The sequence below is a fragment of the Colobus angolensis genome, unplaced genomic scaffold, assembly GCF_000951035.1.
Source record: "Colobus angolensis palliatus isolate OR3802 unplaced genomic scaffold, Cang.pa_1.0 Scaffold77, whole genome shotgun sequence".
Classification (NCBI taxonomy): domain Eukaryota; kingdom Metazoa; phylum Chordata; class Mammalia; order Primates; family Cercopithecidae; genus Colobus; species Colobus angolensis.
This window is the reverse complement of record NW_012121487.1, coordinates 1198463-1223113: the sequence shown is the minus strand read 5'-3', so window position 1 is coordinate 1223113 and position 24651 is coordinate 1198463. Positions and strand designations below refer to the sequence as shown.

The following is a 24651-nucleotide window of genomic DNA, read 5'->3' as shown; positions in this document are numbered from 1 at the left end:
AGGCCCCCGCAGGTCTCTGGCTTCCCGGCATGGTACATTCTTGTGTAATTCAGGAACAGAGGCACTAGGGCCCCTCTGGGGAGTAGGAGTAAAAAAATAAGGAGATTATAGTCTCCCTGTGGGTCCCAGGCAGGGCAGGGGCAGACGCGATCTCTCACAGTTTATTCTTGTTTTTGGTTCCACATCTGGTCCCCAACTGGGGCTGGCTCCCCGTGCCTCAGCCTCTGCTCTGCCCTTGGGTTTGCTCCCTCTAGCTCCCCAGCTGATGGAAGGGCCTGCAGCTGGGAACGGATGTCCCAGCCATGTGTGGTGGGACCAGCAGGACAGAGTCTACCGGGGGGACAGGAGGCAAGAAGTGAGGACCAGCAGTTCCGAGACACTGTTCCCTCAGTGACTGGCCAGCCCTGGGCGCTCTGGTCGCTGGCACAGGGCATCTGGTCGCTGGCACAGGGCATCTGGTCACTGGCACAGGGTATCTGGTCACTGGCACAGGGCTTCCATCTTCAGCCTTCAGCCCTTCAGAGGCTTGTCGGCACCGCCGCTGGGGCTACTGGCACTGTCACTCTTTTTCCTGCGCAGGCTCTCAATCCAGCTGGAGCTGGAGCGGGTGGTGAAGCTGGAGAGCGCGAGGGAGCTCAGCCGCATGTTCTTGCCAGACATGATGAGCTCCCCGAAGCCCTCCTGGTGGGAGAAGGCATAGCCGGAGCGCCGGGAGCCCGTGCGGCCAACCCGCCGCATGCAGCGGTGCTGGGCTTTCTGCTTCTTCCTCACCAGCTGCGTGTAGCGGACCTGCAGAGGGGCACAGGGAAGAGCCCTCCGTCATCGTGGAGGTGTCAGACATCGCCAAGGAGAAGGGACCCACAGCACCCAGGACCAGGCTGACACAGAGGCCTCCGCGGCCAGCTGCACACGGTGTCTGTCCCCAGGAAGAGCAGATAAGCACCAACACACTGAGCAGCGACACGGCCCCACAGAGCCCCTTAGTGTTCACACGAGGCCTTTCGGGCCATCCCATCTCTGCCTCCCACAGCAGGTAGCCCAGCTTCTCACCGTGTCAGAGAGATCCGGCTTCAGGTTGAGCCTGAGGAATCTAAAGGCAACCACGGGCATGATGCAGACGACCGTGGTAAGCACGATGGTCAGCCACACCGTGGGCTGGGCCAAGGTGTTCTGAGCATTCCCTGGGGATGGAGAGGAGTCGGTGGCCTTGGGAGTCACAAGGCGGACATTCCCCATTCCCATTTCTGGCAGCTCCACTTCCCCACTCTCAAAGCCTAAGTCACCTCTGGCTTCCCGCTTCTCTAGGCTCACCCTCCAAATGTAGATCTCCAAATTTAGTTCCAGACTCCCTCAGAGCTCCAGACCTGCTGCTTCAACTGCCAGACTTGACATGTCTGTTGAACATCCACCAGGCATCTCGAATTTCCCGTGGCCCAAACTCAACTATTGCTTCCTTCCCCCAGATCTGATCTGGGTCTTTCTCAGCTCAGGAAATGCCACAACCCATTCAGTTGCTCCAACTATAAAACCCCGCAACGGATCTTGATTCATTTCTTTTTAAAATTTTGTTTTGTTTTGTTTTTTACCTTGATTCATTTTTCTCTCTTCTTTGGACCCCACATTCAATCTGTTGGTTCCATTTTCAAAACATCTCTGGAATCCCACGGCCTTTTACTCTATTCTAAGCCCTCATCAGACTCTCACCTCCTAACTAGTCTCCCATTTCCACCCTTGCCCCCTACACTTTATTATCCACAAAATTGTAAGAGTGGCCCTTTAAAAACATTGTAAGCCTATGGTATTTCTCTGCTCAAAACCCTCCAATGGCTTCCTCTCACATTTAGATTAATATTAAAAATTCAAAGTTCTTCCTCTGACCCATAAGGGCTTAAATAATCCAGACTGATTCCACACCCCCACCCTCCAGCTCATTTCCTCCACTCCTCCCCAGCTCCACGTGCAGAAGACCTCCTCCCAGGCCCGGGCTGAAGGCCTTTATATATATTGCTGTTTCCTCTTTTTGGATTGACGGTTCCCAGAGAGCCACATGGCAGTCTCCTTTTCCCTTTATTCAGATTTCTCTGTGCCAGCTGGGCACAGTGGCTCACACCTGTAATCCCAGCACTTTGGGAGGCCAAGGTGGGTGGATCACCTGAGGTCTGGAGTTCAAGACCAGCCCGGCCAAAAATGGTGAAACCCCATCTCTACTAAAAATACAAAAATGAGCCAGGCGTGGTGGCAGGTACCTGTATCTCAGCTACTTGGGAGGCTGAAGCAGAAGAATCACTTGAACCCAGGAGGCAGAGTTTGCAATGAGCCAAGATCATGCCACTGCATTCCAGCCTGGGCGACAGAGTGACATTCTGTCTCAAAAAAAAAAAAGTATCTGTACCAATGTCCCTTCCACAAGAGGTCTTTGCTAACAATGCTTGTCACTCTCTAGCCCACTTGATGTTTCTTAAAGGACTTATTAGTTCCAGACATTGTATCTGTTCATGTATAAATTATCTGTCTCTCTCATATATAAAATCCAGGAGGACAACCGCTTCCACTTGTTGGTTAATTGCTGCCTCCCCACCCCACCCCGGCACTCAGAATAACGGGTCACATACTAGGTGCTATCAAATGCTTGTGTGGGCCGGGCGCCTGTAATCTCAGCACTTTGGGACGCTAAGGCAGGCAGATCATGAGGTCAGGAAATTGAGATCATCCTAGCTAACACGGTGAAACCCCATCTCTACTAAAAATACAAAAATTAGCCAGGTTAGCCAGGCATGGCGGTGGGCGCCTATAGTCCCATCTACTCAGGAGACTGAGGCAGGAGAATCGCTTGAGACTGGGAGGCGGAATTTGAAATGAGCAGAGATCGCGCCACTGCATTCCAGCCTGGGCGACAGAGCAAGACTCTGTCTCAAAAAAAAAAAAAAAAAAAATGCTTGTGTGATAAATGAACAAACAGATCTGAAGCAAATGCCAAGATCTGTAAATACTTCCTTCACTTCATACCTCCCACCTCTTTGCCACCGTGGCACCAATTCTGAACCAGTTCGCACTTGGTCACTCTGGTAACTTCCTTGCTGGACATCAACACCAGCTTCATCTTTCTCAGGCAGTCTTTTGATGCTGCTCCCTCCTCTTCCTCTAAATAAATGAATCAAGACTCCCAGCAAGTTGGATACAATCCTGACAGCCTGGCGTTCTGACACCTCAAATGCTCCACCTTTCCAGCCTCTCCCCGACTGCTTCTCAATGAGCATTCTTGCCCATTCTAGCTGGAGCAGTCTCCACTCCCTACCCATTCCCTACAAACACCTCCAGCTCTCCAACTTGGAATCTGACTCCCCAGTCCTGCCTCACTCACAGCAGCCCCCTCTCTGGAACTATCCCTGGCTAACTCAACAAAAGCAACTCTACTGATCGTGAAGCCTGGCCTTCCATGGTCTAGCAGGGCTGTTCTTCACTTTCATGGATATGAAAGCTCTTTGGGGGCAAGGCCTGTGTCAGATATAACCTGATATTCCCTTAGCACCTCCTCACAGAATACTTGGCACATAAGAAATGTTGAAATGTGCAGATTGGCTGACCGTCCTGTTAGTCCCGGAACAGCTGTGATTCCTCACTGATTCAAGGAGGCCACGGGGACTTACCCACAAACCGGAACTGGTTGGGAAACATGTCGAAGAGCCCATTGCTGTGCATGGCAAAGAGGATGGCAAAGTAAACAGCAAGGCTGCCCCAGATGAAGAAGTGGTTGATGGCCGTCCAGTAGCCTGTGTCCAGCCCAATCTGCAGAAAGTAGGCATAATCAGGCAGGCGCACCCTCTAAAAACCCCTTCCCCCAGAAACAGAACTGTGGTGCCCACAACAGCCCCAGGGACAGAAGGCTCACTCCTTCCAAAGAAGAGGGGTGTTCCTGGACGGCCTCATACCTGCACGCTAACCACAATGACCAGGGATGTGGCCACAGTGACTGCAAAGGACTGGTAGTCAGCCAGCTGGGTGCCATCATCCCGGGTGGCATCGGCAAACACCCCGTAGGGAATGAAGAACATGAGCACGGAGGTGTAGATGCCCTGGGCGATGCAGATGAAGAACTCCCGCTTGTTGAAGAGAAGGTTCAGCTGGCCCGGCTCATACAGCTTAGGGTACTCCATGCTCCGCTGCTCAGGGACATCCTGTGTGGGAGGACCATGTAGCATAGGGGGCCTCAGAGGTTGCCATTTTGATTCCACAAGGCCAAGGGCAGACTCTGTCCCTGCCTCCTCCTTTCCAAAGTCTTTGGCAGCTAGAACCAACCTCAAGCCAGCCACCTCCAGTCTAACTTAGTTCAGCAACCCAAGAGAGTTCTAGATCAGCTGCAACCAGGAGGGAGAACCAGCCACACCTTCCCCAGCTGAAAGAACTGCCTTCCCAGTGGCCACAGACAATGGGCACAAGTGTCACACACGTCTATGTGACTCCTTCAAGCAGTGACCTTCCCCGCATCCCATCTGATCATCAAAGACCCCCATACCTGATCAAAGACCCCCATAGCTAGGACTGGCAGGGAGGTGTACACGATGTTATACAGGGTGATGAAATACTGGTCATAGACGGTCTGGAAGAGAACAGGGAGCAAGGGAGCATGCAACCTTTCTTCGCTACACATCAGGCACAGGAAGACAGCTGATGTCACATACAGAGAACCCTAAGAAATTTTCTCAGGCTCCTTCTCTCCTCCTTTAATAAGCATTTTTAAAAAGTATGTACCAGAAAATAGCTAGGCCCTGGGGGACTGAGTGATAAACAAGACAGATAGAACCTCTGCACTCAGGTTAACAGATTTGCACTACAGTGGACCGGGAACACTTATTACCTGGGCTGAGAAACCGCAGAAGAAGCCAAACCAGAAGTGGACCATGGTGAAAGCAAAGTTTTTGTAGAAGAAATAGCAAAGAAACTTGCACATTCGCAGGTAGGACCAGCGCCCATGCACCAGCAAAAGGCGCTGCAGGAACTTGAACTGGGAGAAGGAGTAATCGGAGGCCAAGACAGCCTGGATCCCTTCCTGCCCACTGATGCCCACACCAATGTGAGCCGCTGCAGAGACAAGAGATGACAAGAGGGTGAAGACGGCCACCGGCCACACACTTTAGAGCCTACCAAGTTACAACCCCCTTCCCATCATTCCTCTGCAGTCCAGAGACCCCAGTGGGCCCCTCCCCAGCCTCAAGCCCAACCTACACACCTGCACAGCCCACACTCACTTTTGATCATGCTGACATCATTGGCTCCGTCTCCAATGGCAAGCGTCACAGCCTTCTTGTACTTCTTGACCAGTTCTACCACCTGGGCCTTCTGCAAGGGGGTCACCCGGCAGCAGATGACAGCTTTGCAGGCACATGCTGTCTCCAGAAACTCCAGCTCCATGTCCGCCTCCAGTGCGTGGGCCTGGAGCACAGAGAAACCTGAGAAAGCCAGTCTTTCCAGGAGACACCTGGGAGTCTCAGCTCCTCCCAGTCCCCTTTGAGACCAGAGTCTTCTCTGAAGTCAGGGGAAATTAAAACAAGATATAAAAGCCCTGGACAGAAGTGCTCCCTGAAAAGATACTGCCCAAGCTAAGGACAGCGATGCCTACCAGGCTGTGACCATTGATGACCAGGGCGTACTCTCCAGCAACGGCCTCCAGGACAGAAGTTAGCTTGGAAGAAGAAAGCTTCTCCTGGTAGGTGAAGCCGTTGCCTACGGAGCGGGATGAGTCCATCATCTTCTCCCGGGCTTTCCTGTCGAGGTGGAAATGATACGCTTGTGGTCTTTCAGGACGGCAGTGGGGAGCAGGGATTCAAGCCTAAACAGGGTCCAGAAACCCCCACCTGAGCCCTGGGCACAATGCAGAGCACCGCCTCCCTTAGGCTTCTTGTTTACCTGAGCTCCTCCCGCACCTCCAGGACAGTATGGCCAGTGACTATGAACACCTCGGTCATGTCGTCCGTCAGCATCTTGCAGGAATAGCCGATGTTCACAGCCGTCTCTACCAAGAGAGAACGCAGGAGCTACGGACAGGCACCCAACAAGGTCAGCACACTCGCCTGCCTGATGTCCTCAGCTCCATGCAAGGGTCCAACAGGGCTACTGTCAGTTGCAAGTGCCTCTGCTCTGCTGGGCTCTCACCTTGCTTGTCTCCGGTTAGCACCCAAATCTTGATGTTGGCCAGTGTCAGGAGGGCAATGGTCTCTGGAACCCCTTGCTGAAGCTTGTCCTCAATGGCCGTTGCACCCAGCAGCTGAAAATACCACAAGGATTCCTGGCACAAGAGTCGCAGGCATGAGCCCTCCGTGCCCACCCTTGGCCCGTCCCACAGCCCGTACCATCATGTCGTTCTCAACCTCCTCGTAGATGCTAGCCAGCCTGTCCTCCCGGCTGTCCTGGGCCAGGCTGGCCTGGAGGCGTCGCTCAGCCCACTCCTCATAGTACTCTTCATCCAGATCCTTGTAGGCCAGCACCAGGGTCCTCAGCCCTTCCCCTGCGTACTCCTGGAAGCAGAGTGGAAAGGCACACCTGGGTAAGTCTAGAGAGCTAATGGACAGCATGAGGGTGACAATGAATAATCCTGCACTGTAGACTGGGCGTGTGCCACATTCCACAGTTAGGGACTGTCACCACACACACAAAAAGAGGTAACTATGGGAGCTGGCTGATGTGTTAACGTGTCTGACTGTAGTAATTACTTCACTATATATACACATCAAAACATCACGTTGTAGACCTTAGATTTACACAATAAAACATACAAGCCGCCTCCCCCACACTAAGAGTAGAACCCCCAGGCTGGCCTCTCCTCTCCTCACACCCACATTAAGGTGGTCCATGGTGGTGTTGAGCAGCTCTTGAGTGGAGTGGTGCAGTCTGTCCAGCAGGATAGTGTCAGCCCCTTTGCAGTAGAGTCGGATCTTCCCCTCTGGATTCCGCACTATGAATGGGGCAGGTAGAGAAAGTGCCAGAGAAATTCAGACAGGCAACCTAAACACATCAAGAGTCACCTGGCACACTTCACCCATTCCAGGCCTTAATGCTGCCCCCAAACGCCCCAGCACCCCAGTCCTGGCCTCACCTATGACTGACATCCGCTTGCGGATATTGTTGAAGTCCAGGATGGCCAGCAGCTGGTAGGTGATGGCTGTGCCCATCTCATGGACGGTGATCGTCTTGGGGGTGCGAGAGCGGAAAACAAAACCAAAGTTCCTGGCTGCAGTGACCAGGGCCCCCTCATCTGGGGACTGAGCTTTGTAGTACAGCTCTCCTGGGTGGGGAGGAAGAATACACGTGATATAAGTGGCCTCTCTCAGCCATGTGCCCCGCCCAGGAAGCCCCAGCCCAGCCACATTGCAGAGGAGAGCAGAGCCCAAGGGCAGAGTCAGGTCGGAAGAGTGCGAGCCGGCTCCTCAGCCCACCTTCATTCTTTTCTTCTGACATGACAGTATGACACAGGGAAAGGAGGCGGAAGAACTCATGTGTGTGGGGATCCCCGATCTTGACAGCCTCCAGGAGGCTGGGGTCCCAAAATAAGAACTTCTTGTCAGCCAGAGGATTGAAGGAGAAGTCGACAGGTTCAGGCCTCTGGAACACGTAAGAAGGCTCTTAGGAAAGGCTGGGGTGCCAGGCTGCATCCCGGGGAAGCGTTCATCCCTGCCCTCCCAAGTCTCAGTCGGCTCCTGTCCACGGTGGACCTCAAAATTTCCACTTCCGTCATCACCAGTTCTGCCTTAAAACACCCATTTCTCCAAGCAGCTTCCATTTCCTATCCAGACAGCACATCACTCCTGATTACACTAACTGTTACTGGCCAGGCACCCTGTTTCACTGGCACATAGAATTAGGGAGACTGAATCTTACCTCTCCCAATTCAGCTTTGTGTCCCAGGACATCAAACACATCGCCTACATACAGCCAGGGCAGAAAAAGAAGCAATGTCAGAGCCAGAGAGCTCCAGAGCACGGAAAAACACCTCCAACACAGAATCCCCGCAGGCTCTGAGCCCCTCAACCCTAATCGCTGAGCAGCTGTCACAGTGTGAGTCACTCAGTCACACTACTGACCTTGCGGGATAGGAGACAGCAGGCACCCTAGACCCTAGAACCCCAAGGCCTGGCCATGAAAGAGCCCCGGCACCCACTGCTCACCATCCCTGTCTCCACCCTAGGTGGCACTCCCCTTACGGCAGCGCCAATTCCACACCTCCCAGGCCTCCTTGCACCCATTAGACCTGTGCAGCAGACAAGGCTCAGACACTGACTGAAAGGCATCGGTCAGTACAGAAAGCAGTTACAAGAGGGGTCCACACTCTGCATAAAAGTCAGCCCCACATGCTGCCCCAGGCCATCCCAGCAGCACAGCCACAGGCCACTAAGGCAGGGCCACACTGGAAGTCCAACCACAGCCACATTCCACAGACTCACAAGGACCCTGAGCAGCAACAGGGGAGAGTGCAGCAGGGTTCCGCCTGGCCAGGAAGCCCAGAGGCCAGTGTCTCACTTCAAACGGCCAAGGAGCTCCCCTAATTCCTGGAGCTGAGACCAGGGTCAGGGCATCAGGGGAGGACTCTCAGAATCTAATTTTTTTTTGTTGGTTTTTTTTTTTTTGAGATAAGAGTTTTACTCTTGTCGCCCAGGCTGGAGTACAATGGCGCAAACTCGGCTCACTGCAACCTCCGCCTCCTGGGTTCAAGCAAGTCTCCTGCCTCAGCCCCCCAAGTAGCTGGGATAACAGGTGCCCGCCTGGCTAATTTTTGTATTTTTAGTAGAGACTGGGTTTCACCATGTTGGCCAGAATGGTCTTGAACTCTTGACCTCAGGTGATCCACCTGCCTCAGCCTCCCAAAGTGCTGGGATTACAGGCATGAGCCACTGCGCCCAGCCAGGATCTGCTTCCTGACATGGGACACAGAATGGACCTCTTCTTTGTGTGTGAATTTTTCTCAAGAGACGGGGCCTCACTCTGTCGTTCAGGCTGGAGTGCAGTAAAAGGATCATGGCTCACTGCAGCCTTGACCTCCCAGGCTCAAGTGATCCTCCCACCTCAGCCTCCTGAGTCACTGGCTGGCGGAGACCACAGGTGCATGCCACCACACCTGGCTAATTTTTAAATTTTTTGTAGGGATGGGGTCTCACTATGTTGCCCAGGCTGGTCTCGGACTCCTGAGCTCAAACAGTACTCCCACCTCAGCCTCCCAAAGTGCTATGACTACAGGCATGAGCCACTGTGCCTGGCCAGGATGGACCCTTTCGAGGCCCCTCAGACCCAACTAGGAAGGAAGAAAAAACCAATGTTAAGGAAACGGTGGGGCCCCAGTTCCACTGTCCTTCTAGGCGAGGTGCAAGCCCCCAGGCCCCAGTGGTGCCACCATACCGTAGCTGCGGCCATTGATGGAGCACTTGTTGAAAACCATAATGTTCTGGGTGAGGGTGCCCGTCTTGTCGGAGAAGATGTACTCCACCTGGCCCAGCTCCTCGTTTAGAGTGGTGGTGCGGGCTTCTGCAGGCGTCCGCTTCTTCATGCAGAACATCTTCTTATCCCAGTTGATGAAGTAGCTGTGGCCCAAACGGATGACCTCCACACTGCACAGGGGACAAGAGGTGAAGCTTGGGTCGGGAAGGGGAGGAGGTGCCCCACCCGCACGGGCCTTCGCTGCAGGCCCTCCGCCTGGGGAGAGACGAGAACGGAGAAGACACCTGGGCACAGAAACCTGGGTGGGAAAGGGCAAGGAGAGCCTGAAGGTGGAGCCGGCTGCACACAGCCAGCAGAGGAATGCCCCGACCCGACCCTCCTGACGCTCTCCAGACAAGAAGGGGCAAAGGGCCTGGGTGGGCAGGACAGACAGCAAAGGAGGAGAAGGGGCTGTAGACAAGGCACTTGGCCAGTTCTTACCTCAGTACTAATAATACAGAAACCATGCAGAGTAAAACAAGTGAAAGTGCCAGAGGGAGGGGAGAGAAAAAAGAGAGAGAAATAATGAGGGTGCTGTGCATGCCACAGCAACACAGACGCCACCTCAAAGAGGGGCCGCACCAGGGAGGGGAAATGGAGTAGGCTTGAAGCCCACTCCTCACTGTCCCAGCACAGGCAGGGTACACTCCTTCCACCCTGGGCTCGCAGCGCTACGTCCCTGATTCTGAACAGGGGGCAGGGCTGAGGTGCTGACTCCAGATACAGAGGGCCCTAGGCATCTGCAGAATACCACCACTTCACAACGGCACAGCGCTCTGTGGTGGCTGTTGTTAGAGCATTTGTTTTTTGAGCTAGGGTCTCTGTCACCCAAGCTGGAGTGCAGTAGCATAATCATAGCTTACTGTAGCCTCAAACTCCTGGGCTCAAGCAATCCTCCCACCTCAGCCTCCCGAGTAGCTGGGACTACAGGTGCACACCATTACACCGGGCTAATTTTCATTTTTTTGTAGAGATGGATCTTGCTGTGTTGCTCATGCTGGTGTTGAATTCCTGAACTCAAAAGATCCTCCCACCTTCACCTCCCAAAGTGCTGGGATTACAGGCGACAGCCACCACGTGGGATTACACGTGCCAGGCCAATATAGTGTCTTTAACATCTCCAGGTCTGTTCATATCCTCTTCTTTGCTAATCATATGCACTGTTAGCATTTCCAGAAAGGGCCATGTTTAGGTCCAGTGCAGCCAAGCAATGGGGCCACATCCGGAGCTCTGCTTCCCACCTGACTAAGGCTCCTATCAGGATCCCATTACCAGGCAAATGGGAATGTCTTCACATTCTGAAGAGCCTTCTCCTCACGCAGCTCTCCAACCCCCTCTCAGTCTCCCCCAAACATACACACTGTGACCTGATGAGACTGAGAAAGAAAACTGTTTTAGCTGCTCCCAAGGGCTTCAAGTGAACGGAGATACAAAACACAGATAGCAAAAGCCCATAGGTGGGAAAACAAAATTAGGTTGTAAGCAAAAAGGCATTTAAATAGTAACGCAGAAGGGAGTGGCAACAGTCACGATGAGCAGGCTACCACCCAATAACTGTACAGTCATTTAAGTTTAAAATGTTATCTTCTAAGCCAGTATCTTATATCAAGACATCCTATTAAAAGGTGAGACAAGTACTCCTGTCCCTGTTTCACACGGGAAAACTGAGATCAAGTGAGGCCCTGAGTGACTGTGGATTTTCCTGAGGTCACATGGCCAGTGAGGAGACAGGACTAAACCCAGAACCTTCTGACTCTCCTTTTCACACCCTGGAAAAGCCTAAACTGTATTCCCTCAGCAGAGAAATGCTGTATGTTCTATTTATTATCACCAGCAGTTAAGATTGGAGGCTGGAAACGAGTTGAATTCTGGGGAATCTGAATGAACAAAAGATGGGAGACAGGACAAGTTTTCAGCACCTCCATAAAACATTTCCTTAAAAATGTCACAGGTTCCCTTATCTCAAGGGCAAGACATTAAGCAAGAAAGTTCCTTTCCCCTGGCCATTCTTCCTGCCTCCTCTTCCTCCTCCTCCCCTTCATTCTCACTGGCCTGTCCCTGCTAACATTCTCTTTACCTCAAACATCCTAGATGTCGCCTTGATCCTATTCATGCTGTACACCACTGCCAGTCAACACTTCCTAAAGCATTCTTTAGATTTTTTTTTAGAATGCTTTTTTTTTCTTTTTGTGGGGGAGGGGCTCCAGTGAAAACCGGAAAACCTGCTAGAGAAATTCTAAAAGAGCTGTAACACTTGGAATGCATTTTTAGAATACAGAATACATTCTTTTCACTTCCTTCAAAAACTTTTGTTTGCTTGCTTTATTTTGATTTTTGAGACAGAGTTTCGCTCTTGTTGCCCAGGCTGGAGTGCAGGGGTGAAATCTTGGCTCACTGCTACCTCCACCTTCCAGTTTCAAGCGATTCTCCTGCCTCAGCCTCCCGAGTAGCTGGGATTACAGGCACCTGCCACCACACCTGGCTGATTTTTGTATTTTAAGTAGAGACAGGGTTTCACCATGTTGGCCAGGATGGTCTCGAATTCCTGACCTCGTGATCTGCCCACCTCGGCCTCCCAAAGTGCTGGAATTACAGGCGTGAGCCACCGTGCTTGGTCTCTTTAATAATTTTTAATGGTTAGTAAGTACAAAGTCCACAGGCAAAGATTCAAAAGCCTCCACAATCAGTAGCAAGCTATGTTTCCAGTTCTCGCTCTTGGCCCAAGACCCTGGCCAACTATTTCCATAGGCCATTCCCAGGCTCTCATCTCCACGCCTATGCTTCCAGCCCTCTCTTCCTCCTCTCCTTTGTGGCTCCACCTTCGCCTAGCCCAATCACCACTCAAAGCCCAGAGCAAATGCCATCTCTCCCTCCCTGCCTACCTGCCTAGGGAGCGACACCCTCCCAGCCCCCCGGCACCCTGTGCCTCCCACATGGTATCTCAGTCTGACACTGTCCAAATCTCCCCTCCTCGACCCATCCATCTGCTGCTGCTGAAGGCAGAGGCTACCTAATACATCTCTGTATCCCCTTGCTTTACACAGAAGACTCTAGGTTGAGTTCTACAGCACTGGTTCCTATTTTGTTTTATAATGTGTTTAGATTTTCCTTCCTTTACTAGACGTAAGCACCTAGAAGGAAGGAGATCCATTCCTAATTCATCTTTCATGTGTGATGGCACCTAGCACACTTCTTTGTACACAGTAGGCATGTAATAAACAGGTGCTGAATAAATCAATATATTTTTTTTCTCTAATACAGTTCCAAGTACCAGGAAACTGTGGTAAAAAGTTTGCTCTGCCCACAAAGATAAACAGATAACATCAAATGTTTACGGTACAGGAAGAAGAGGACTTCAAGTTACTTCTCAAGGACTTCATCTTCATAGAAAACAAAAGTTCTATGGGACCACCTGACTCCCTGGAGAAACCCCAGGGCAGAGAAGGCACATACCTGACGTAGAGTGAAATGGGCACAACGGTGTTGAGGATGATGATGTAGGACCAGAAGGAGAGGAAGCCAGAGAAGAAGGCACTGTCCACTGCCTCATCCCACGGCAGGTAGACCTGGAAGCGCGTCCCCACCTCGTGCTCCCAGATGGCATTCCCAATGGCCAGGATCACCCCCATGCAAACCAGGAATCCAAAAATCTGGGGAGGAATGAGAAGCACAGGCAAAGCTGACATGTAGGAAGCCCTCAAAACCAAGTGCATCTGTGATGTATTCATCCCTTGAGCCCTCAAAAGCTCAGATGCTCCAGTGCAAGCTTGTCCGACCTGTGGTCTCTGGGCCACATGTGGCCCAACACAGATTCATAAACTTTCTTAAAACCCTATGAGAGGCCGGGCGCGGTGGCTCACGCCTGTAATCCCAGCACTTTGGGAGGCTGAGGCGGACGGATCACGAGGTCAGAAGATCGAGACCATCCTGGCTAACATGGTGAAATCCCGTCTCTACTAAAAATACAAAAAAATTAGCCAGGCATGGTGGCGGGTGCCTGTAGTCCCAGCTACTCGCGAGGCTGAGGCAGGAGAATGGCGTGAACCCGAGAGGCGGAGCTTGCAGTGAGCCAAGATTGCGCCACTGCACTCCAGCCTGGGTGACAGAGCGAGACTACGTCTCAAAAAGAAAAAAAAAAAAAGGCCACGGTGGCTCACACCTGCAATCCCGGCACTTTGGAGGCCGAGGCGGGCAGATCATCTGAGGTCAGGAGTTCAAGACCAGCCTGGCCAACATGGTGAAATCCCATCTCTACTAAAAATACAAAAAAATTAGCCAGGCATGGTGGCGGGTGCCTGTAGTCCCAGCTACTCAGGAGTCCGAGCCATGAGAATTGCTTGAACCCGAGAGGCAGAGGTTGCAGTGAGTCAAGATCGCACCACTGCATCCCAGCCTGGGCAACAAAGCAAGACCCTGTCTCAAAAAAAAAAAAAAAAAAGGCCACGTGCGGTGACTCATGCCTTTGGGAGGCCAAGGCGGGCAGATCATGAGGTCAGGAGTTCAAGACCAGTCTGGCCAACATGGTGAAACCCCATCTCTCATCTCTACTAAAAATACAAAAAATTAGCCAGGCATGGTGGCGGGAACCTGTAATCCCAGCTACTAGGGAGGCTGAGGCAGGAGAGTCATGTGAACCCAAGAGGCAGAGGTTGCAGTGAGCCGAGATCATGACATTGCACTACATTCCAGCCTGGTGACAGAGTGAGACTCCGTCTCAATAAATAAATAAATAAATAAATAAATAGTTACTTTTTGCAATTATTTTTTTCTAAGCTCATCAGCTATTGTTAGTGTCAGTGTATTTTATGTGTGGCTCAAGACAATTCTTCTTCCAGCGTGGCCCATGGAGGTCAAAATATTGGAAACCCCTGCTCTACTGGAAAAAGCTCAGAACTGGTGACAGGTTCTAGTCTGTTACCAATTATCATGTGGCCTTCTGTCTGACTATCATTTTATCTATATGATGAAGAAACTGAAATAGTTGATTAGCTCCCAGTCTGGCACCTTGAAACCTTCCAGAGTCCTCAAAGTTGGTAAGAGTGGGTATGAGCTACTTTTAACATACCACAAAACTTACTGTAAATCATCTGTTCATCTGGGCTAGGCCTCCACAAGCCAACAAAAATGCCAAGCCACAATAATGTTCACTATCTCACATAGACTGCCTTTTTTTTTTAAACTTGGGAAACAAACTATATCTTCATAAACGTAGATTTCTCTTTTTTTGAAACAGGGTCTTGCTTTGTTGCCCAGGCTGAAGTGCAGTGGCATGATCCTAGCTCAATGCAGCCTCAATCTCCCAGGAAAGCAATCCCTCCGCCTCAGCCTCCAGACTAACTGGGACCACAGGTGCATGCTACCAAACCTGGCTAATTTTTCCATTTTTTGTAGAGACAGGGTCTCACTATGGTATCCAGGCTGGCCTCGAACTCCTAGGCTCAAATGATCCTCCCACCTTGGCCTCCTAAAGTGCTGGGATTACATGTGTGGGCCACCACTCCTGGTCTAGATTTCTTGATTAGTCAAAAATCTTATAAATTTTGGAGTCTCTGGAGAGACTGGTAAAAAACCAGACCACTGTCCAATTTCCTACATCTATTTCCAAAGCTGCCTCCACTGTTGAGGCTTTGAAACAAAATAGGAGATTGGTGCCCAATGACCACCAGGGGGCGACTGGAGCCCCCTATGTGATAGACAACCACGCCCACCAGGCTGGGTTTCTGCACACCCTTTAAAGCCAGAGCGGAAACCAGCTCACCAGAGGCTGGCCCCAGCCTTTGCAAGCTGGCATGTAGCGGGCAGGCAGCAGACAGTCAGGGCACAGGAAGGGGAGGAGAGCCCAACAAGGAGTTCAGATTTCTAGCTAAACAAGAGAAGGATTCAGGAATTGCCAAAAACCAAAACAGAAACTTTTCCTTTGGGATCCTTCGTTCTTAGAAGTTGGGGGGAAAAGACCCTGCCAACCTCTTCCAAATGGAAATTTTTCTTTTAATTCCCTCTCCATCCCCATGAAGGCCTCCTTGTCCCTGGCAAAAGCAAACAGAAGGTCACATGCTTTACAAAGTCATCATCAGAACTGGAATCAGAGAAGGGATGATTTGTTTTAGCTTTAAGTTGTTGATTCATGCACGTTCCTAAAGTTTTTTTAAATAACATCTTCCAACTAAAAGGAGCCTAAAATAAACACTGCCTTTGTGTAGCTGACCTGCTAGTGGCTTTAAAGCCAAATTTGAAGACTACTGCCCAAAGAAGAGAGAGGAAAGGACGACTACTGCCCAGGGAGAAGCCGAGGGCAGGGGCAGGGACCAGATGTGGGGCACCTTACCCAGAGCACCAGGGTATTCATTAGGCGATCAATGCTCGTTCTTTTGAACTTTGTTCTGCCGCTGTTTTGCATCAGCTTAGTGTCAGGACCTGGAAAAAAATGGGAAGGACTGGGAAAGCCAAATAACACATCTGCCTCTGGGCTTCTGCCCTGATCCCCAGACTGCAGGACACCAGGGGGGAACAGAGACACTGGCTGGATAAAAGGCCTGTATACAGAGCTGGAGGTTTTTTACCTTAGGTATTCTCCCACCTCATCCCATACTCCTGAGGGAGGGCTGGCTGGGTCCCTCTTACCCTTCTTTCTTTGGATGCTATGAGGCTCACCTGCAAAGATGACCAGCCCGAAGCACCACTCGGTGTTTCGTAGCACACAGCCCCGCAGCAGCATGTTCTGGTTGCTCAGGGGGAACTTGTTTTCCTTCCAGTAGAGGGTTCCGCTGAATTTGTCCAGTTTGTTGTTGGGAGGTTCACAGATCACTTCACCTGAACAGGAGACAAAAATTCCACTGCTCAAGGTCCAGTCTACAGCCTGACCACAAGACAATACAACAAAGAGAAAATGCACTGAGGGAAGAGGATGCAAGAACAAGGGCCCATCCACACACTGCTGGTGGGAGTGTGAGCTGATGCAGCTCTTCAGGAAAATAATGAAGCAGGCCAGGCACGGTAGCTCATGCCTGTAATCTCAGCACTCTGGGAGGCCAAGATGGGCAGATCATTTGAGATCAGGAGTTCGAGATCAGCCTGGCCAGCATGGCGAAAACTGTCTCTACTAAAAATACAAAAATGAGCCAGGCATGGTGGCGGGCACCTGTAATTCTAGCTAATCAGGAGGCTGAGGTACGAGGACCGCTTGAACCTGGGAGGCAGAGGTTGCAGTGAGCCAAGATTGCACCACTGCATTCCAGTCTGGGCAACGGAGTGTTTCAAAAAAAAAAGCAGCAGCATGACCTGATATTTGTTTGTACAAACATGTATGAAAAGTTTGGATGAACACATACTGACTGTCAATGTGGCTACCTAAGCAGGGTAGAAGAAGAAGGAAGAGCTATTTTCTTTTTTTTTTTTTGCTTTTTTTGAGACAGAGTCTTGCTGTGTTGCCCAGGCTGGAGTGCAGTGGCGTGATCTCGGCTCACTGCAACCTCCACTTCCTTAGTTCAAGCAACTCTCATGCCTCAGCCTCTCGAGTGGCTGGGACAACAGATGCGCACCATGACACCTGGCTAATTTTTACATGTTTTTTTTTTTCTTTTTGAGACGGAGTTTCGTTCTTGTCACCCAGGCTGGAGTGCAGTGGCACGATGTCGGCTTACTGCAACCTCCGCCTCCCAGGTTCAAGCAATTCATCCGCCTCAGCCTCCCAAATAGTTCGGATTACAGGCATGCACTACCACGCCCAGCTAATAATTTTGGTATTTTTAACAGAGACAGGGTTTCACCATGTTGACCAGACTGGTCTTGAACTCCTGTTCTCAAGAAATCTGCCCACCCTGGCCTCCCAAAGTGTTGGGATTACAGGTGTGAGCCATGGTACTGACCTCCATTCACTTTTTCTTATACACTTTGTATGGTTTGTCTTACAAGGAACATATATTATTATTCCGAGCTAATAAGCAAAAAGAATATGCTGAATTTCTCTCAACATGCATAGCAAGTGGGAAGCTATCAGCCACAAAGTTCCCTTGAAATAATTATCAACTCACAATCAAGAGGGAGCCAAATGACATTACCAACACTCCCCTCCCCAAAACAGTCCAGGAAGTTGCATAACAACAACAAAAAGTCCAAAGGAAAAGGTATAATTTAATGCCCCCAAGCAAAACCCAACGCCCCTCCTCTACCTTCAGGCTGCTCCTCCAAAATGACTCACCATCAAACTTGGCAAGCTTACTGATGTCTCCCAATTCTGAGGTGACTGGAATCGCCTGACGTACTTTCATGTTGGTCTCACTGGAAGGACAGTATCCCTGAGTCCCCGATCCCTCCTCATCCTCTAAATATTTTTTTTCATAGATGGGGTCTTGCTCTGCTGCCCAGGCTGGAGTGCAGTGGCACAATCATAGCTCACTAAAGCCTCGAACTCCTGGGCTCAAACAATCCTCCCACCTCAGCCTCCCAAGTGGCTGGGATTACAGGCGTTAAAACCACCATACCCAGCTAATTTTAAAAATTATTTATTTATTTATTTTTTATTTATTTAGTGTGTGTGTAGAGACGAAGTCTCACCATCTTACCCAGGCTGATCTCAAACTTCTGGCCTCAGGCAATCCTCCCACATTGGCCTCCCAAAGTGCTAGGATTTATAGGAGTGAGTCACCATGCCCACCTTTCCCCATCCTCTAAATTCTACCTGGTGACACCTAAGCATGGTGTATAACTGCTTAGCCCAGCAAAGACTGTGCTTAGCCCAGCAAATACTGGCCGAATAACACTTTACACATCCCATCCAAAGCTTTTCTTACCCTAATTTTTCCAAATTCAGACAAAGCCCAGGCCTGAGAACGTCATTCAAAGACAATCTTTTTACCTCCAAAGAGACAGAAGGAGAGGGCTGACACTGAGCATGCCACTTACCCATCAAGTTCTGCTGTCTCTATGTAACACAGCCCATGGGGCTCACTGCTGGAAAGGAGGAGGAGATCCGCCTAGAGAGAAAAACTAATGAGAAGTCCAAATATGCAAACCTCCACCCCCAGTGGGCTGTGATGGTCGCTCCTTCATCCAAGCATTCTTGGTTTGCTTAGTTCCAGATGCCTAAATGGCTAGTCCCAGGCATATCAGCATGACACAGAAGCCTCTGATGTGAGAAAGTTTCCTGCCATGGGTGTTTACGAGGCAACAGTGAATCAGGAAAGATTCATCCCTTTTTGACAAAGAAGAGGAAGAACCCTACCAGCCTAGAGGGGTACCCTGTCCCTTACCGCCACAAACTGGTTATTTTCTAGCTTGATAATATCGCCAACACAGACATTCATCCACTGCTCCTGCTGGAGGCTGAGGCAACAAGAAGACAGTGAAGAGGCTGTCAGGAGCTAAAGAGGTTCCTAGGAGACCCCCTTCCTCCCCAGAGCTCTTGTCTCCAACAGGCACTCACATTCCATTGATCAGCACCTGAGACTGGCGGTTATTCACCTGGTTATCACTCTTGTGGCGGAACTGAAAAGAAGAAAACTGTAAAAGGTAAGACACTTTCCCTCGCCTCGAAGGAATTCATTAATCAGTAGAACTCAGAGGATGCTAGGTAACGCCTCATATATACCCCATCACAAACCAATTCACTCCCTGACTTCCCCTCCCCATCCTCAGCAAAAAGACATCAGGGATCTAGCTGGACCGGGTAAGGGATGTCAAGGTCACCAAGAAATTGTGCTGGATGAAGGTGGCCGTGAGTTGGGGGTGGGGATTGGAGTAGGGGTGGGTGACTGGGACAAAACAGAGGAATGAAACCAACTCACATAGTCATCAGTGGCATCTTTAACAGCTGTGATGGTGAGGACAAGAACCAAAGGCACAATGGTGGTGAACCAGGACAGGGAAGAGATCTGTGGGATCAACTGAAAAAAAAAAAGAGAAGTATGCGTCTGAGGCCCCATCTGATGCCTTCACTCCCTTTCCTCTTCCTTGGCTTTATTCAGTTTGGGGAGCTGCAAAAAATCTACTATGGGTCACCTACCTGCAGAATAAGGAGGAACAGGAAGTAAGTGTTGGCAACTTCCTGGAACTGCTCAAAGAGGTTGACAGGCAGGAAGGTGAGAATATTGTACTTGGAGGTCTTGATGCAGTTACTCTATGGCAGTAGGAGAGAAGATAATGAGCAGCCTCCAGCCCCAACCCAGAACCAGACTGAGGCTGCCTCCCCCATCTTTATACTTCCCCAGACCTCTACCCCAAAAGCCAGCAAACAGAGGTGTGGGAGGGGGAAAGGGGAGGAGAGAAGGGAGTCTCAAGGGGGTCAATGTATTCTGCTTCACTGACAGGTGAAGGCATGAAAAATTCAGCATTGTAGCAGATTGAGAGTGGCTGAGGAGCTTGCCTTCCCCTCCCCCAAGCACTCTTCCCAGGTAGCCCTCAGTCCCAAGGGTAGGTTGTCCTTGCTCCTTTCCCCTCTCCAAACAGAGAGAGGGAACGGGTGGTCTAGAGTCACTTACCGCATACTGGAATTTCTCATTGTATTCTCGGTCATTAGCCCGTGCCCTCCTTTCTTCTTCTGCAACAAAATGATGCTGCAGTCAGGAGGAGCAAATTGAGGTCTGGACCAACACTTTGTGGGGGTTCCCTGTTTTTTTCCACAGAATATCATTTTAAGGAGTTAGCTCCACAACTGAGGGGGCCATCAAATTCTTCCCTCCAGTCCACCTCTCACCAGCAGCCTGACCACACGGCTCTCCAGGTTACATTCACAGGATATAGGATATGTTCTCTTTTCCTCACCACCAACCTTCACAGTCTTCCACTGGGAGCACCCAGTTTGTCTTTCCCACCCCCACTCCAGAGGAATCTTAGCCACTGACAGTCCTGGGATTCCCCAGCCCCTTTTGCTATTATTAATGCATATATCGTCATAATCAAGAAGTAGTGCTGAAAACGTAAAGTTTCCTTCCCCCGGGGACCACTGCAGATCTAGTAGCAGTACTGCTGTCTCCCTAATTTGGAGGGCTGGGTAGGTGGCAAGAAGGAGGCTCACTGTGCCCTGGAGCTGCTCTGCGGCAGCATCCCAGCCCCACGTGCAGTTCCCCCTACAGGAGCCTCTGCTTGTCACATGTCACCAGCAGCTGCTTCTGACTGGCCCACAATGACATCATCTTATTTCAAAGCTCATCTTCAAGTAGAAAAGTGGGGGGGGGGCGTTTCAGGCATATGGGTCATGCAGACTGAGATAGAGATGGAGGAGGGAGGAATGAAATGTAATGGAAACAGCTGCGCTCTAACTGGACTTTCCTTGTACCATCTGCACGCATTTCCCTTTAAAGGGCTCATCTGTCACTCAGTTAGTGACACCCATCTAGGTAAACCTATCCCAAACCTTTGCAGGTCTGGGACTGCAGGCACCAAATTCATGTCCCAGAGTAAGGAGCTGTTCTATAATAGATTCCCCAGCCCATCTCCCTGGAGGTCACCATGACCTCATGCTGCAAAAAGGGGTAACTTGGTGGCAGCAAACCTAATTCCTTAAACCTGTCCAGGAGCCAAAGACAGCATTCCAGAACCCTTTCTACACACCCCAGGACCCCTGCAGAGCACACTGCAGTAACAACCCCAGGCCACAGTGCCCCCTGCCTACCAAGCCACTTCACTCCCATAAACTTCCCTAGAGGGGCTCCCTTGGGCTGAGTCTCCTGCGCAATCACCAAAGACCATATGCAAAGGAAGAAGGTAGGGACTGGATCCTTCGGAGCCAGGATCTCTGGGTCTGGAAAGAGGATCAGGGGAGGTAGGGGAAGGCTGGGGACAAGTGAATGTAGGGATTGGAGGGGGGAAATAATGGGTGCGGGAGAGCTGCCAGGTGCTGCCTCCAGTTACCTGTCCCCCAGGAGGGCTTCTTTCGGCTCCAAGAGGGAGGCGCCTGGGCCCGGGCCCACTTCTCGGGCATCTCCTTGGGGACCGTCATGATCCCGGTTTGAGTGGGGGCGGACAGACCGTCTATACGTCCTTGGTCTTAGCGGCATCGACCAGGCGGCCCCCCGGGGAGGTGCAGGAGCCACGGCCGCTCAGAGGGGAGCCCCGGCTGTCGGGCGCGCGCCCCACCCGCAGCCCAGGCCATCCTCCCGGCCGCCGGCGCTCGGGGACACCGCGAGCTCAGCTGCGCCGCCGCCGCCGCCCCCCATTCCCCCCGGCAGATGCCAGCGTGCGCTGAGTGGCCCCGGACACGCCGAGCACGCCCAGGGCTCCGCCCCCGCCCGCTCCCCGACTGCAGGAGCCGCAGCCTGCCAACGCGCCGCGTAGGCGAAAGCTCGCGCGCGAGCCCCGCCTCCCCTCCCACCCCCGGGCCCGGCCAATGCGGGGGCCCGGCCAATGCGGGTGAGCGGACTGCCGGCGTTGTCGGGGGCAACCGCTTTCACGCACACACACCCCCGCCCGTGGAAAAACCAGGAGGACTGGTAGATCGAAAAATGAGGGGAGCAGGGAGGGGGTGAGAGGACCAAGCAGAGATGAGAACACAGCTCCCTGGGCCACAGAGCAGGAGCTGCAGGTGCCCCACGATAAGACTGCAGGTGTTTCGGGGCATAGGGCTGGTGCTCAGCGCCGTCCTGGCACATAACCTAGCTTTGGGATCAAGCGGAAGAATTCGGTTTCCTAGGTTCCCCCTAAGCTTGGTAGGGACTGCTGTAAGCTACCCTCCCTCAGACCCATACCAGGTGTCCCTTTTCCTTTTGCTCCCTGAGCCATAACAACACCCACTCTTGATGGTTCCCGGGATCTCCCCTCCTTGCCTGTCTTACCTGGGGGGCGCTTTTTTGCACACAGTGCCATCTCACCCAGCAAGGTCCCAGCAATCCCATGGGAGACCCTGCAAGAAGTGACAGACGAATGAGGTCAGGAAGCTGAGGGTAACCCTTCCCTCCCCTCATGAGACCTCTTTTGAAGACCCTCTTCTCCAGCTCTGACCCTGCCCCTCCTCCAGCCTCCTCTTCCCAGTCTCTCCTCTTACTGCCATGATGGGTCCCTGGGAAAGAGAGGACTTCCCCACCACCTCCCATCATGCTCCTCCCTTGGGTGACATGGGGGACTGAGACTTTACAGAAGCCCATGCCTGTAGGGAAAGGAGAAGAGGCCAGATATTGAAAAAAGCGGCACAGCGCTCAAGGTGTCCATCCCAGGGACAATGGAGGTTCTCATGTGTTCTGGTGGCAATGAGTAGTGCTTGTGCTTACTAGAAAGCAGTTTCCCCAGAGGGTGGGGTGGAGGGAACATAAGCCAGGAAACACCTGGCAGGGCATCAGGAAACAGGGTGGGCAGGCTCCACCCTTCTCGAAAGGCTTATAAGTTCCCTGCCATCCCCACCCCCCATTACTAGGGCTTCCATCATCACCTCCTCCAGGGGAGCTCACATTAGAGGCATGGCCCTCACTTTCTGCACAGTCCCCAAACAGCTTCCCCTCAGCCTGGGTCAGCCACCCTTCTGGGCTGCCAGAGGGGTCTTCCCAACCCTGGTGGGGAGTTTGCCCCTCCCTCCATCCCACCCTAAGCCTAGTCCAGTCAGTATGGCACAGGATGCAGGCTCAGGGAGCACCAGTGAGACAGGCCTCTGCCTGCTTCCACCTTCCCATGTCCTTTCTTTCTCCCAAAAGGTTCAAGGCCTGGCCTTACAAGGCAGAGCCTCATCCTTACTCCCCAGCCTGGCCCAAAGGAAACTGCCAGCCAGTCACCTTCCTCTTTCCTTGTCTGGGTGGAAGGCCTTTCACCTCCTCATCCTCTTTGGTTCCCTCTGCCTCTAGCCTACCAGGCATACCCCACCAGCCTGTCAGCCCCAAGAGATACTAATTGCCTGTCTGGCCAACCTCTGTAATTACAGACTCTGCCCATGGCCCAGTCACCCACACCAGTTCTCCCTGCGCTAGCTCAGATCCCGCCCTTACGCCAGGTCAGGCAATCCTGAAAACCAGAAGTCCTTTTCATCCCTGACCTTCTCCAACTATGGCAGGCCAGGGTGCCTGGCTCAGGAAGAAAAACCTCATCCATATTTCAGAGATGCCAAGCCCTCCTCCAGGGCCCCCAGCCAGGGTCTCCACCCAGTCTGAGTATGAGTCACAGGAGGGTGGGGAGCACAGGGAGAGGTTAAAGGATGCAAGGGTGGACATCACAAGTTCTACGGGCAGCCCCGCCCTTGGGAGGAAAGGATCAAGAAACACTTATCAGCCTAAAGATCTGAGTTTGAGTCCCATGAAAGAGTTAATGTAGGAGCTGCACACGCCATCAGGAGTCAGGAGTCTGGATATGGACCAGGAAAGTTGTTTTACCTCTGAGACCCTGGGGAGACTGGAAGCAGGCTTGGCCCCAGACCTCATCCCCTCTGCGGGGGCCATCATTCCAAGGGGAAGGGAGGAGAAACCTGGGAAGAGGGATCCCCTCTCACTTTTCCTTCTCAGTCTCACACAGCCTGGGTTTTTTCTGAGCAGGTCAGGCCCATCAGCCACGTTGCCCCGTCACCCAGCCCCAGCCCCCTCTCGGCCACATTTGGGATAAAAATAGCCAGCCCTGGCAAGCAGGCAATGCTCCATGGAGGAAAACAGCTCCTCCTATAGGTCCAGTCCCTACTCCCTTCCAAGCAAAAGCCCCAAAGGTTGGCCGCTTCTTTCAGAGGAGGCTGGCAGGTCAGGGAAACAGGAGGAAATGGAACTCGAGACCCCCAGCTCACTGGCCATCAACACGAGCTCGGGCCACCTTCCCTCACCAAGGACAGAACTCAGGGGCTCCCGGCACAGCTATCACGTCCCAGAGCTACCGCCCCTCCTGACACCCTCAGTTTACCTCAGGCAGAGACCTCCACCTTACTGAGACAAAGCCTACCAGCCCAAACTCCTTCTCCAGGCACCAAACCCTCGGGTCCCGGTTACTCCTCTCGCCCAACAACTCTCTAGGCGGGTCTCCCCCTGGCCAAGGCTGCACGAGCTTCTCCTTGGCACTCGTGCCGCTCTCCTGCTCTCCACGCGCCCCTTCGGCACCCCATCCTCCCATCCTGCACACACAGCCCCCCGCTCTACCCTGTCCCCGGGCACCCGACAGCCCCTCCTCTCCAGTCGGCCGCCACCTCCGTCCCGTCTGGCCGCAGCTCCCGACTCTCGGCCCCCGGTGCTCCCCTGTCTACACCCGCTCCCGGGCCCCTCCAGCCCCGCGGCTGCGGCCGCATCTCCCTCTGCCCTC

General features: G+C 52.3%; 1 protein-coding gene across 2 annotated transcripts; it reads right to left on the bottom strand.

The window, feature by feature from the left end:
• Positions 1-477: 477 nt before the first annotated feature.
• On the bottom strand, positions 478-22602 carry ATP8B2 (ATPase, aminophospholipid transporter, class I, type 8B, member 2). Of its 2 annotated transcripts, XM_011928221.1 has the most exons (28): positions 22541-22602; positions 22230-22297; positions 19938-19996; positions 19463-19576; positions 19245-19343; positions 18884-18945; positions 18711-18783; positions 18364-18434; positions 17660-17739; positions 16114-16272; positions 15788-15876; positions 12916-13112; positions 9385-9593; positions 7873-7916; positions 7431-7596; positions 7091-7279; positions 6834-6949; positions 6348-6512; positions 6151-6262; positions 5905-6010; positions 5618-5762; positions 5247-5430; positions 4856-5079; positions 4514-4597; positions 3930-4175; positions 3648-3786; positions 1051-1181; positions 478-789 (listed from the first exon to the last, which is right to left on the bottom strand). In XM_011928221.1, the coding sequence occupies exons 1-28, from the start codon at positions 22600-22602 to the stop codon at positions 511-513; spliced, it is 3672 nt and encodes a 1223-aa protein (XP_011783611.1). In that variant the 3' UTR covers positions 478-510. The 2 variants fall into 2 exon arrangements, with proteins under 2 accessions (XP_011783611.1, XP_011783612.1); XM_011928222.1 differs by lacking the exons at positions 22230-22297; positions 22541-22602 and adding an exon at positions 21310-21586.
• Positions 22603-24651: the final 2049 nt, after the last annotated feature.